The following is a 14,344-nucleotide window of genomic DNA, read 5'->3' as shown; positions in this document are numbered from 1 at the left end:
TTAAAGGGAAGTAGTTTTGTTTTGACATTCTGGTTTTAGTTTGAGTGTGAATATAGCACACAGCCCTGCAAGTTCAAATTTTATTCACCATATGCAGTGGCAGGTTGCCCTGCAGTGGAATGAACCCGACCTTACACACACAACACAGACATCACATGGGGATACAAGTCAGAGAACGGTTGCATTACAGAAAAACCACTGAAATGTACACTGCAATGGGAAAGTACAAGAGGAACAAAAGAGACCTCTACTCATGCTGGGCTATAGGAGGACAGCATGAGAACAGGAAACAAAAAAACTCCTCTGCACAGAAAGCACATAAATGTCCACAGTACAACATTATAGAGCACGTGACCAGCAACAGGGGTGGGTAGGGGATGAGGAGTAATCCCAGGCAACACACTGCGCCAACTCTCCAGCACAGGCCCAGACCCGCCCGTGTTCCCCAGGAGGCAACAAACATCGAAGGCATTGGAAGGGGAGGGGGATGAGTGAGTGCTTATCAGTGTAAGTGTATGTGTGTGCGTGTCCATAGTTCAGCTGAGACAGTGTCCTTCGCCCTGCCAGGCTAAGGAAACAGTCTTCCAGCCAACCCAGGTGGCCTTGCAAATATGACATCCATTATTAATTGAAGTCATGTTTAGTCCACATAACGGTTTCAGTGAACCATGCACTGCCCAAACACATTCAGACTTGCTAAACCAAAACAAGGCAAAGCTTCAGATAAACCTGCATAAGGTTACTGTTGAAAACACGCAGTTCTTTGAATCTTTGGGCTGAAGGAAGGACAATACTCGGTGTATCAATGCTCAATCAACAATCATTTATTTCCATACAATTCAACAATAAGAGCATTACAACGTCCGGACGGGAGAGATGCTACCAGAGGGTCAGGCACATGTCTCAAAATGGTGACGGGTTGCTCAGCTTTTTATAGTCTCTAGTGGCCCCCAGCTAGTCGTAAAAGCCAAAACATCACATTTTTTCTCTGTTACAGCGCCTAAGTTATGACCTCGGCAGTTGTTTCTCTGCTTTCTGTAAGGTGGGGGTGTGGAATGTGGTCTGTCTATCTCCCCTATCTTTAGACACAGAGTCTCCTGCTTACAACCTTCTCTTCATGATTCAACAATTAAGCATGTCAAGAAAACAGTGTAACACATTCCCAGCAGATCAAGGATACAGAGTGATGCACATTTATCCAATGGACTAATATGTGAATATGTTCTGTTAACTCAAAAGTATAATGAGAACTAAACTACATACAGATCACACACTCTATTTTAAAGGGTATAATATGATCTACAGCAGTATTCTAATTCAACTATTTTGGTTACATCTATAAGGTAACATATAATAACAGAATAATATCACAATACCCTCTTTTGATCTCTCATTAAAGAGATCACTAATAACAAGCACTTCAGCGTTGCAAGGTCCAGGTTTTCTTGATCCTGAGGCCCTCCCCCTTTAACGGGTGGACCATATGGGGGATGACCTCTGTGTTCACGCAGTTCAGATGCAAGCAACGTTAGATTTACAACCATAACAGCAGTTACAGATGACTCTCCCATCACTCCCCATTTTCCCACAGCTTTATTTTGGTGCTCCAATTTTCCACTCCCCTTTTAATGCCCCCTTATACCTTTCAAATGTACTTAGACTAGAACCTCTGTCTAAGGAGCTTTTAACCTTTATTTTTATTGCTGCAGCTACCAGTGTCTTCCAGTTGGGTGATTCTCAGCTTCTTTCTTCGACCTCCGGGGTTAGACCACCCTTTAGTCATTGCAACCTCCACAAGTCCGTTGGCCCCAATTTTATGTGTTAAAACTTCTCTTAATTTCTCCTCTAATTCTCTCCTCGCTGCTGTCTTTTTACAGCTGCTGATTCGTGCTGGGTGTGGTTTCCATTACCTATAATTTTTCTTCGGCCGCTGTGCTTGTGGGGGCAGTTGGTCCAGGTCCGCAGCTTCCTGTATTAACACACTAAGAGATTTATTTAATTTCATTTTCATCACTTTTAAACCGATAAGCAGGCAACACGCCTACCTTGACAGCGTAAACTGTACGCCAGTCTCCCAACACATTCCTCTCTCTACTCCTCTATAATTCTCCACTGCACACCTCTTACTATCTCTCCTTTTTATTTTTATTACACCACAGAGTAATACACCCAATTATGCCCGTCTATCTCTATGTGGCTCCGAATTCCCTCTTTATTTTAATTTCACACTCGTCAGGGGACAGGCACACAACAATTTCAACCACTGAAACGAGGAATTCAACCTTTTTATATTTCTTTACTAAATCTAGACTCAACGTTTGTTCGCAAAATGTGTCTTGTTCTAGTCCGGAAATAAATGTGAACCCGTGATTACACGGCCGTTCCAGTGTTATATCCGTAGCTATGCGGGGGCCCTCACCTCCCCAAGTCACCACCTCGGCACCCGGACGCCGCCGGTCCTGGCCAAGCGTCCCTGGACAGGAGGGTCGCCACTCCTAGGGCAAATGTTCCACAGGTACACTAGGCATCAACCTTTGATCCTAAAATGTGTATTTGCTCTAATGTCCTCCTAATCAAACACATTAACCGTCACTGTCACTGTGTTCACGCTTCACACTCCACACAAAACACACTCAGAGCGCGCCTCAGTTACACTCTCCCTCAGTGCGCGCTTCACCCACAAGACAGCACCCAGAGCGCGCCTCGCAGCTTCACACTCTCTCTCACCCAGAGCGCGCTTTGACACTCACACACAACACTTTTCCTCAGCGGGAATTTTACACAGAAACCTCTGAGCTCAACTATTAGATCTTCTGAAAGCACACTGCACCATAGACCAAAATACCCTTTTCTCTGCGCTTATGACCGCCACAACGGAGCAAAGTCGCATCATAAAAGTGATGCTTGCATCCCCGAAGTTATACCAGACATCATAAACCAGGTTTTGCTCTATGTACTTCTTGGCAAGTAAAATTTTACTTTGTTTTATGACCGCAGCCCTTTAAAAAAAAAACTCGACTGACGCCACAAACCACCGTCAAACCTCTGTTCAATGTACTAAAATTAGCACCAACCACTACTGCACTTCACGGCCGCATATCACCGGAACACGCCGTATCATAAACCAAACCTACGGACGTGTTTCGCTCTCGCGTTGCCAGTGTTTAACTGCACCGTGAAGCCAGCATCTGCTTTTCCTTAAATCAACTTCTATTTCACAGCCGGCAAGAGCCAGGACGTAACCGACATCATAAACAAACTTCAAACCTCGACTTCAATGTACTGAACTTATGGCCGCGTCTTCAGAAGAAATTCTAATGTATTATTGCTACAGAAGCCAGTATTAGACAAAATTAAATGTGGAAGGTAAAGTGGCTGCAACTAGCTCAACGTAGTATCTTATTAGTTTCTCGGTAGAAGCAGTTTACTGCAACTAGCTCAACGTAGTGTCTTATTAGTTTCTCGGTAGAAGCAGTTTATTTAACACACTGGAATTCAGCCTCAACTTATGTTGTTAGTATCTTGCGCCAAAAACCAGACACCGACAAATTTACTGTGAAAATACGTGTAACTCAGTGAACAGATTAATTTGGAAAGCCCAATATGCACATTTGGTATTTATAATACAACAGGCTGTGCTTACCTTTTTATTTTTGGACCGGTCCTCTGTTCACCTCGCCTCACGATCTCACCAAAGGTCAAATCTGCACCTCCTCAGCACACCAAAGATCCGGGTCACACGGCACCAAGTTGTTGAAAACACGCAGTTCTTTGAATCTTTGGGCTGAAGGAAGGACAATACTCGGTGTATCAATGCTCAATCAACAATCATTTATTTCCATACAATTCAACAATAAGAGCATTACAACGTCCGGACGGGAGAGATGCTACCAGAGGGTCAGGCACATGTCTCAAAATGGTGACGGGTTGCTCAGCTTTTTATAGTCTCTAGTGGCCCCCAGCTAGTCGTAAAAGCCAAAACATCACATTTTTTCTCTGTTACAGCGCCTAAGTTATGACCTCGGCAGTTGTTTCTCTGCTTTCTGTAAGGTGGGGGTGTAGAATGTGGTCTGTCTATCTCCCCTGTCTTTAGACACAGAGTCTCCTGCTTACAACCTTCTCTTCATGATTCAACAATTAAGCATGTCAAGAAAACAGTGTAACACATTCCCAGCAGATCAAGGATACAGAGTGATGCACATTTATCCAATGGACTAATATGTGAATATGTTCTGTTAACTCAAAAGTATAATGAGAACTAAACTACATACAGATCACACACTCTATTTTAAAGGGTATAATATGATCTACAGCAGTATTCTAATTCAACTATTTTGGTTACATCTATAAGGTAACATATAATAACAGAATAATATCACATTACTCTACATTTACACTTTGCTCTTTGAATGCTTTGCCTTGCAGTGTCACACCTAAGAGGATATTCAGTTTTAATAAGCTTCACCAGGCCTTTGCATGTAAGTCGTCATCATGTTCAGTCATCTGATGAGAAAAATCAGCCATGGCATATTGTCAGACTCATGGTAACAGCCCTCGTACGGCCCACTTTGATCTCAAGGGTGCAGAACCAGAAAAACTCCCCTTTGTGTCAGTGTGAACAGTATGACTCATGCAGTTTTACTGCATGATGTAGAAATACTGCCGCAGTGATGTACAAAGATGTGCTCACTAGTATAAAAACAAAAGGTTATGGTAGTGATTAAATTTCAAGAAAGTAACTCACGTTATTTCACAAAAAAAGTCTTTTTATTTTAATCAGAATATATAACAAAAACAAAATCCCCCACAAAAAAATTACATTTTCTATGTTTTAAGTGTTATTGTTTATCTATTACTTAATTGTTTTAGTGTAGTATGAATGGCAGTGGGGGATTCTTTTATGCAAACTGTAAAAGAGAAAATACACTATCAATTCAGAATCTCATGTCCAACATCACATATTCCAAGGTTGTCCAGTGGGCCAGATTAGAGTCTCTGCTGGGCCGATTGTGGCCCTCCGGCCATAGGTTTGACACTCCTGCCCTAGAACATGCTGTCCAAACATCTTTCTTTTTTCGCTGTCTTACAGCTGCTAACATTTCAGATTAGGTAAAATTACAGTTGATGACATAATAATGTTGAACTGTCTTAGCAGTTCGTTCAGTGAAACTATGAAATCAGCTCCGCCTGAGAGTCAGGCATCATCCATGGATACATACACTACCACTGTTACAGTATCACGCTATGATATACCGCGCTATATTGTAACATACATACAATTCTATTCTGATGTTGTGTTCTCGTGTTCTACACTGTTCTATGACATTATATTCACGAGACCCCTGGTGGGCTGTGAAGGAACTGCAGTGTCAAATAAACTATATTCTAAGTACTTAAGGAAAAAGAAGCTGCTGATTGTTATTTAACAGAATTTGAACTTTGCGCGATTTCTAAATGTCTAAATGAATTAAAAAAAAATAAAATTTTGATCAAAAAGTCAAAAATTAATAACACCGTGATTCTGAAGTGAAGGGGGCAGTATCATTCGGCGTGAGATAAAAACGTCCGAACGCGTAAAGATCGCTCTCCATTTAATAACCGAAATTATATTTTGATCAACAGCTTATTAGTATACAACAGAGAGCTGCAACAGTCATGAAAAATCACGTATTCCGCATAAACCTGTCGTTTTTACCATCGAAAAAAAACGATTTACTGTTGATTTATTGACATAAAAATTGGGTCTAGACTCTCGTGTTTGAGCAATAATTGGCCATCATTAATAATCAGAGCCAGGAGGCCGAGCCTAATACTACAGCGCTGCACACAGGCCTGTGCAAATCGTTTGGCTCAACCTGAGGCCCTTTAGGCCACTAAATCCAATGTGGCCGCTCATCTGATCGTTTTAAACCTGTTTTAAGTCGTTTTTGGTACATTCAAAGTGGAAGTGTAGGCTTTAGGTTTTTAATATGTATATCGCACATGTGTAGCATTCATTTCATTCTTTAAGGAAATTCGTTTAGTGAATGACACTGACAGAAAACTTTTTTTATTTTTCCAAAGAGAGAAAAAAGACAGATTTAAATAGCTCTACATACTATTATCATGCTGACTTTCCGATCAAGTCAGTGATGAAATAGGACATAATGTTATCAATGTAGTCTTTTCTGTGTGTTGATAATACCACACATAACGATCATACGGTGTTTTGTCAGTTTTCAACCAGTGAATCATTAATTTGACCTTAAACACTTTGGTGGATGTGAGCAATCATTACATCATTTAATCCGAATTCTGTCGGAAAATACAAAGAGAAAAAATATGCAGTGATTTGTGTTAAATAGTAATAAATAAATAAATGCTGATGTAAAAATTACCGAACAATTTGTCTTCTTTGTATCCGCCTCAGAAAATGTTTGTGTGGAGAGCGAGAGGGTTTGCTTCATTAGATTCTGAGAGGTGTGGACTAATTTCTGCTTCTTATTTAACAAAAAATAAATGTAAACATACGTTTAAAAATATTAAAATGAATCCAAGAAGCACTGTGGCCTAAAAATGTATTCATGTGTATTGTTTAATGGCAGAATCACGCGTTTGACGTTTATAAAATGGATTCTAATAAAGAAGGTGAGCCTGGCTTTACATAATTTTGGTAAAACACTGAACCGTGGAGTCAGTTTATAACCACCCAGAGCCTAGCGGGGAGAAGACATGATGCTGGCACCAAATTTTAAATGAGCTGTTATTTTTCTTAAAATGTTTACTTTTCTTACTTTAAACATTTAACATTGATTCTTTTTTTCTAAAATCCTGATTTATAAGATTTATTCATTCACGTCTGTGTCTGTGCTGTAGAGCTGATGATAATACATTAATAATAAAATTATCATAATGACTAGATTGATAGAAACAAAAGTTTGACAACAATAATTGCAATTTTTCACGAATGGAAGACACTGAGCAAAGTTGCTAGTTTTCCAGGAACTGACGGCTCAGCAAATCCGCCTGCTTCAATTCACCTCATTTCAGTCTAGTGAAGCGTGGTGAATTAAGGTGAATTTCCTGAGCTGGGCTCTTCCCCCCTCTATTCTAGAGTCAGATGTGAGGCCATCTGACAGCTAAATGTTGGTTCAAACTGGCTGCTGCAGAACGACAATGACTTTGTTTTCACAACTGCTATGTGTTGATAAAGAATTTTATGATAAAATCAAATACAGTACTGAAAGTATGTGTTTTTTGGTAGAGTTAAGGATTGCGATGGTGCTTAATGATCAAAGTGAGAGAACAAATCTGTACAAGTGAAGAGTAACAGGTGAAGGGGAATATGATGATGCGTCAGTGGGGTTAGATGTGTGATTGAATGAAGACTTAATCTGACACCATCGAGTAAAATGCCCAAAAAAATTATTTTAAATGTGGTTATATGGCTCTCATCCCGTTATAAAGAGAGGCTGAAAAACTATTAAACAGCTGATAGATGATCACCATTAAGATCAGTTAAAAATAGCACAACAGTGACTGAGAGCACACAAAAGATAGAGACAAACACAAATGTTAGAGATGTCTTACAGTATACACAGTCTGATGGTCTTGCAGATTTAGTAATACTCATAAATCCCCCTATTTTTCTATTGTTGTTGTTATTAAGCTTTATTTAAACGAACTTGTGACAATACTTGAGAATCACAGTGACACATAGTGATTAGGCATATGATTGAAAAATGCCTAGGTTTAGAGCTGTGAGCTATGAGCTGTGAGCAATGCAAAGTTAAATATATATATATATATATATATATATATATATATATATATATATATATATGTGTATAAATGGGAAACAACCCTAACTTGAAAGTTTGAAATGTGTGAGATCCATGAATTGTTTGAAAAACTAGAAATTATTCAAAACTGCCTTAAGTGAAAATGTAGTGTTGCATCTATTCTCCCAAACCAAGACAAACAAAAAAGAAGAAGCTTTCTGTAACTTCAAAATAAGGCTGACTGTTGACAATAGACTAAAACACTAATCCGCAGGTGGCTATCAGGAACAGAGAGGAGAGCAAAGTCACAAACACCAAGGCTGCAGACAGCCATGCAGAAACAGCAGATAACATAGAGACAACGCCTGCTAGAACCGTGGAGAGGAAGGTCACTTCCCACGAGATTGTAGGAGTAGAGGACAAATTAGTTGTAAAGTCAGCTTCAGGCCACACAACTGTACAACAATTAACTGCCCTTTTAGAACTAGTACACACAGCAAGTGGCCGCAGGTGCTTTATTAAATGCATATATGACCCGTCGTGTCCAGTAAATTTGCTAGGTAGAGACGCTCTGACAAAACTTAAGATAGCAGTCATGCCATTCTTTTCTGGTATTACACCTGAGTGCCAGAAACCGACCGAGTATCACAACATTCTGAGATTTAAACAAACTCCAGGCCCAGATCCACCTTATGATCAGCAAGTGTGGAAGCTAGGAGAACAGCATTTGACCTTACAGCACAGGCCGAAACTGTGTAGGTTACGCAGTAACCACAGATAGTAAAATAATAGAAGCAAAACCACTTTCTTCTTCATGTCCTGCACAGAGCGCTGAGCTGATAGCTGTGATACGCGAAAGCTAAATACACAAAGACAAACTAATAAACATACATACAGACAACCAGTATGTTTTCTCTGCTGTGCATCATTTTGCAAAAAATTTGGCATAACAGAGGAATGATTACACCAACTGGCAAACCAGCATGCCAACCTCTTACAACGCCTACTGACTCTTTCATTACTACAGGCAACAATTTTGCTGACAGAGCAGCAAAATAGGCGGCACAAAAGACAAACATCACATTGATGGCAGTAAACACACATCAGATTCCACTGGATGTGTTGAAAAATGAACAAAAGCAGCAAGCACAGCAGAGCAGGCAAAATGGCTAAAACACGGTGCAGTTCTGACAAACGACTTAATGATGTGTTATGGCAAGCCAGTGTTGCCAAATTTCCTCCACAAAATGGCGGCATTAGTGACTCATGGCTGTACGCATTTGTCAACGGGGGGACTGACCAGTATTGTCAACTCTCATTTCTACACTGTAAATTCTACACTGTAAATTTTGAAACCTCAGCAAAACAATTTGTCAGAACGTGCATGACGTGTCAAAAATATAATGCTCAGGGAAACCTGAGACCACACAATCCATATGGACTTTATTGAGCTAAATGAATGCCAAGGGTAAAAATACACCCTAGTGGTTATAGATGTATTCTCAAAGTGGCCAGAAATCTACCCAGTGAAAAAGGCAGATACAATTTCAGTAGCAAAATGTATGTCTAAGTTGTAGGAAAATAAAGAGATGATTGTAAATGACGAAGAATGTAATGATGTCTATCAAGTGTCTTGCAGATCACAGCCCGGTGACTGGGTTCTGATCAAGGTGCTCCAAAGGAAAAACTGGAGCACACCCAGGTGGGAGGGGCCATACCAAGTCCTCCTCACTACACCGACTGCTTGCAAAATAGCGGAACGACCATCTTGCATCCATCAGAGCCAGTAAGTGAAGCCATCTAAACACAGCTGACGGCAGGCTTGCCCACTTGTTGTGATCTCGCCCGGTGGAGGGGTCAGCTTTCCTGGCCGGGGGGTCTACTCGCGACAGGAGGGTGTGTCCCGTCGTCATGAGGTGGTGGCTCTTAACAACTGCAGCGGCCCTGACCATGGCCGGGCTCCTCACCTTTGCTTCCGTGAGGGACAATAAGTCACGCTATATGAAGAAAAGGCAGACACTGTATGACAAAGGAAAGTACACCAAGTTTCCCCATGGCTATGCCACTAATTTCTGGTGGCAGTTTATGAACACTACAGCTTACTTGAATAATAAAACTGACTGCTATGCAAATACATATACACTTTCTGCCCACCGAGGAACGAGAGGAAGTGTATGGACTGTTCACTCAACGAAACCTGTGCCAGTAACGCGACACTGATGAGCCTCAACTGTCGCTCCAACTACAGCTACCGAATGATACTACAAACAAAGACTCATTACCAGACAGGATGTGCACGGACGGCACCAAGCAGTAAAGGAACCAGAGTTTCGCATCTGAGGAGGAGTGAAATTCTTACAGAGCTTGATCCCCGGCATTGGAGTTGCCGAGGTGCGGGATCACGTGGAAATCAACCGATATGCTCTGCTACGACACATCAACTTGACTAGGACCCTGGGAACCGCCTTAGCAGGAGAACAGCAGGCCATCAGAACGATGGTGCTGCAGAACAGACTGACACTAGACCTGCTAACCGCATCACAAGGAGGAGTTTGCAAGCTGATCGGGGAAACATGTTGCACTTTTATCCCTGATGGATACGAAACTGGAGGGGACATTTATGAAGCTTTGCAGAATTTGACCGCTCTGCAAAAATATGTCACTGACCACACACCTGGAGCAGCTACAGCACAAGGCTGGCTGGACTGGCTGTTCAGCGGTTCATGGCTGGCTGCTGTAGCAAAGCCATTTTTCCTTCTTAGGTCTCATCATGATAGCACTGCTCATATTAGTGTTGTGTGTGTTGCCATGCCTAAGAGTAATGATTTCAAAGATGATAACAACTACAATGACTGCTTATGTTGCCGTGCCTCAAGAAGACCAGCATCCCGTTGCAATTCTGTTAGAGGAGAACTTGTAATAACTGCTAATGAATGACGTGGTGATTAAAAATGACTTGTCCAGTGATCACGCACTGATTAAAACATTAGTAGGTTATGCAGGTTTTCATCCTTTTATTTTTTGAAGTTTTCAGTTTTAAACATAAAGTTTTTCATTTTAAATATAAAGTTTTCATCCTTTTATTTTTTGAAGTTCTCATCCTTGTATTTTTTGAAGTTTTACATATTAGGTTTTCATCATTTTTGAATACAAAGTTTTCATTTTAGTTTTTATCCTTTATTTTTTGTAGTTTTAGTTTTATTATTTTTTCTTGTTTATTCCACTTGTTATTTCATTTACTATGATTTTCATTTACTATGTTTTTCTTTTTATTATTTTCTTTTGTTTTATTCTTTAGACCAGATGACTTCCATTTCTGCTATGCTGACATTTTGAAAATTAAAAAATTGCTTAAGATACTTAATAAATAACCTTCACAGACAATTGTTGTATACATTTAAAATAAGTTAAAACAGGAGGGAATGTTACAGGAAAAATGATTCTATGTTTCTTTACCTTCTTTTAAATGTACAAAGATGCCTTTTGTCTGCCCTCTGCCTGTGGTTAGATTAGTTTAGAATTATCTTTTTAGACTTTCCCAGCAAACACATCTTGTTTCTGGGACATATTGTTTTAGATTGTTTTATCTTCCCTAGCTCTCTGCTGACGAGACTAGCACCATATATGGAGTTGTTTTATTTTATCTGTTTATTATTTGTTATCCTGTTCTCACTGTCTCTGTGCTCTGTGCCTATAAAAATTACCAAGCCACTGTGCATGGTGTGAGTTGTTCTTAGCAGCTCACCCGTGTACACGTTTGATAAAGAAAGTAACTTTGTCTCATTGTGTCTTTATTTCTCCTGGGTTTTTTACAGAGTTTTCCCCCGACAAAGAGACACTCAGCTACTGTGTGCAGATTTGAAAATGAATATGCACCTATAGGTAAGACTGATGGGATTGACCTCAGGACTGCTCCACCGTCCTGCACTCAAAGGATATATTAGTTTTAACTGAAGATTAGGTGCTCTGTGAGGCACGAAAATGCTGTTTAACAATATTTGACATGGTTTTAACATGTTTATAATCCCCGTCTTTCATTGAACAGGGTTGAAAATCAGTGTTTTTGTGTTTACTCGGAAAAACAAGGAGTTGTGGATGGACTGTGAAAATCAAAGACAGATGTAGTTCTATAAATAAAGGAACAGAAATTTTGTCTTCCTCTAATAATGTGGGTAACATGGTTGCACTGGTTTCTGACACACTCAGACTTGTAAGAAATATTACATTATGTTTGACTCATACTGTCAGCATGGGACTCCATCCTTTCACTTCCTCTTCGTCTATCTCAGAACGTGTTGGTCTGTCTCACCCTGTTGCAGGCTGAATGTGTTTCACGAACAGTGTTCTGTCATTTAATATATGTTGAAATCAACATATATTAAATAACAGAAATAAGTAAATTGGTTTAACAATTATAAAATATGAGCAACAGCAGAATATTTTTTAAAGTATTTATAATTTTATTTGACTATTATCAAGAAGTTGGAACAGGATAAAAATCCCATTCTCAAGAGCAGTTTGATTTCAGTTTGTTTGTTGATCAAAATCTGATTATCTGCCCTCGTCAGTGCCTCCTCCTCCTCTTTGCTGTTGCAGAGTTCTCCATAACCACTGCTGATGGATCTCAAATTTGTGTCTTCTCCACATTGTGATCGTTCCCCACCAACACTTGTGTGTACACGGTCTGAATTTATCAGGCATCAGATATCAGAGGATCCAAAAGGCTGCTGTAAAGAAGAACATGAACATGGTCCATGTCCAGCGAGGACAAGAAGACAGGACAGAAATGTTGGTCGCTGCAGTTTGTAAGTTTTAACTGGATATCCCATTCACATCTGTCTGTGGCTAATAAAAAACTAAAACTGTATACTGCTGGATCCTTTTGGGACTGCCCCCAAATCTTACTTTGTCAAGCGAATAAGAGTTAAAATAAGTCAGCATCTCTGCCAAAAAATAAATAAAAATAAAAAATCCCTTCATGGAAAGATCTGTGGCTGACCACACAAGGGCCCACCAAGTCAGCACTGAAGACGTGGTCTGACCTCATCACTCCCAGTCTGGGTCAGAAAAGTAAGCTGCGCCTTTGAAATGAATTGAAAGTCACTTGTGTTCAAGGCAGTAAGGCTTTGTATATAAAGCTATATCTAACCACTTCGCCGTGAAAGTGTGACCAGTAGAAATTAAAACCGAATGCGCAGCAGAAAGACGAACAAACAACACCAATCACGCTGTTTTGTAACTTTGGAGTCACGTGTAAAAATAAATAAAACACACACATTTAGAGTCAATGTACTCACCATCAGTGTAGGCTTTAGCGTGCTGGTCAAGGATTCAGGGACGATCTCTCGAACTCGCAGGCGCACAGCTGAGCTGTGTCGCTCCGTCTTGTCCACGTCACAGAAATAAACGCCTCGATCCCTCAGGTGAACTCGCTTTATGGTGAGGGACAGGTCTGCCCTTTGGTACCAGTCTGATGATATTGATACCCGGCTTTCAAAGCCATTCCCCTCAGTAACCTGGGGAGGATTCAGCTCCAGCACCACCTCTCCGTCTCGCCTCCACTGCGCAGACTTCACCCTCTGACCTGCTGTGATGGAGCGGCACGGCAGTGCAGCATCCTCACCCTCATCTGCAACAACTTCAGAGGGCAGGAATACTTGCAGATCAGTGAGCTCTAGCTTCCCTTTCTTCTTGCATGTAAAGTCATACATGCCCTGGTCATTTAAATCTACACTTGTCAGTTTTAAAAAATCGCTGCTTACAGTCACCCGGTCAGTGTAAGCTCGCCCCGGCTCCCAGTGACCATGAAGAGACGCCACCACCTGAATGCTGCGGTCCTTCAGGTGTAGATTCAGTGCCCCGTGTCCCTTCATGCACTCATCTGAGAGTACAAACTTAACATCATCCCCTACACTCGCCTGGATCAAGTCTCCAAAGACCTGGCTGATAAAAACTAGAAGAACAGCTGCAGAAAATGGTAACCGTATCATCCTGTCCGAGTGGTAGTGAAGGGACTTAAATCCAGCTCAACGCGTAAAGGGTCCTTTCGGAAGAGAAAACTCCTTCTAAGCAGGGTAGAGCAGGGCGGGCCAAGGTAGTAGAGAATAAAACTTTGCGAAGTTAATTATAATGTATTTGCTATAGAAACATAATATAAAGCAACCCTGGCCAGTAGCAAGAAGAATGAAATATAAAAAAGAAAAGAAAAATCCAGCGGCGAGCAGACAGCCTCCCCACACGTCCTCTTCCCTCCTTTCGTCGTTCTTTAGTTGCTGAACTAATGTAAAGGGGAACAGCAGCTGTCACTTTTCTTATAAATACCGACCGTATCTCATTGATCATCCGGGTCAACACTTACCCTGAGCAGACGTCTCAACCATGCCCTGCTCTCCGCTTTATAACGGTGGTTAGCGTTTCGTCCCATCAAGGCTCTACCGTACCTCCAGCTGTCCGCTGAACGGACCCATTCTGCCACCTTATTGGTCTTATGTGCCCCAAGGCTCATCCTGATTGGTTAGCGTCTGAGTCTGTTTACAACCTCTCAGCTGTGGCGACTGCGTCTACGTCTACTGACTACGTCACTA

The 14,344-nt window shown here is 41.0% G+C and overlaps 1 protein-coding gene across 2 annotated transcripts; it reads right to left on the bottom strand.

The window, feature by feature from the left end:
- Window positions 1-802: 802 nt before the first annotated feature.
- LOC146579611 (neural cell adhesion molecule L1.1-like) lies at window positions 803-14,203 on the bottom strand. Of its 2 annotated transcripts, XM_085263855.1 has the most exons (3): window positions 14,119-14,203; window positions 13,058-14,037; window positions 12,232-12,487 (listed from the first exon to the last, which is right to left on the bottom strand). In XM_085263855.1, the coding sequence occupies exons 2-3, from the start codon at window positions 13,748-13,750 to the stop codon at window positions 12,461-12,463; spliced, it is 720 nt and encodes a 239-aa protein (XP_085119981.1). In that variant the 5' UTR covers window positions 13,751-14,037; window positions 14,119-14,203; the 3' UTR covers window positions 12,232-12,460. The 2 variants fall into 2 exon arrangements, with proteins under 2 accessions (XP_085119975.1, XP_085119981.1); XM_085263849.1 differs by lacking the exon at window positions 12,232-12,487 and adding an exon at window positions 803-1,982 and having other exon boundaries at window positions 13,058-14,167.
- Between the last annotated feature and the right edge of the window lie 141 nt (window positions 14,204-14,344).

The sequence above is a fragment of the Mchenga conophoros genome, linkage group LG3 (genome assembly GCF_057382185.1).
Source record: "Mchenga conophoros isolate Kocher_MC1m ecotype Shallow Benthic linkage group LG3, M_conophoros_male_GT1.1, whole genome shotgun sequence".
NCBI lineage: Eukaryota > Metazoa > Chordata > Actinopteri > Cichliformes > Cichlidae > Mchenga > Mchenga conophoros.
The sequence above is the reverse complement of the archived record's forward strand: the minus strand, read 5'-3'. Positions and strand labels throughout refer to the sequence as shown.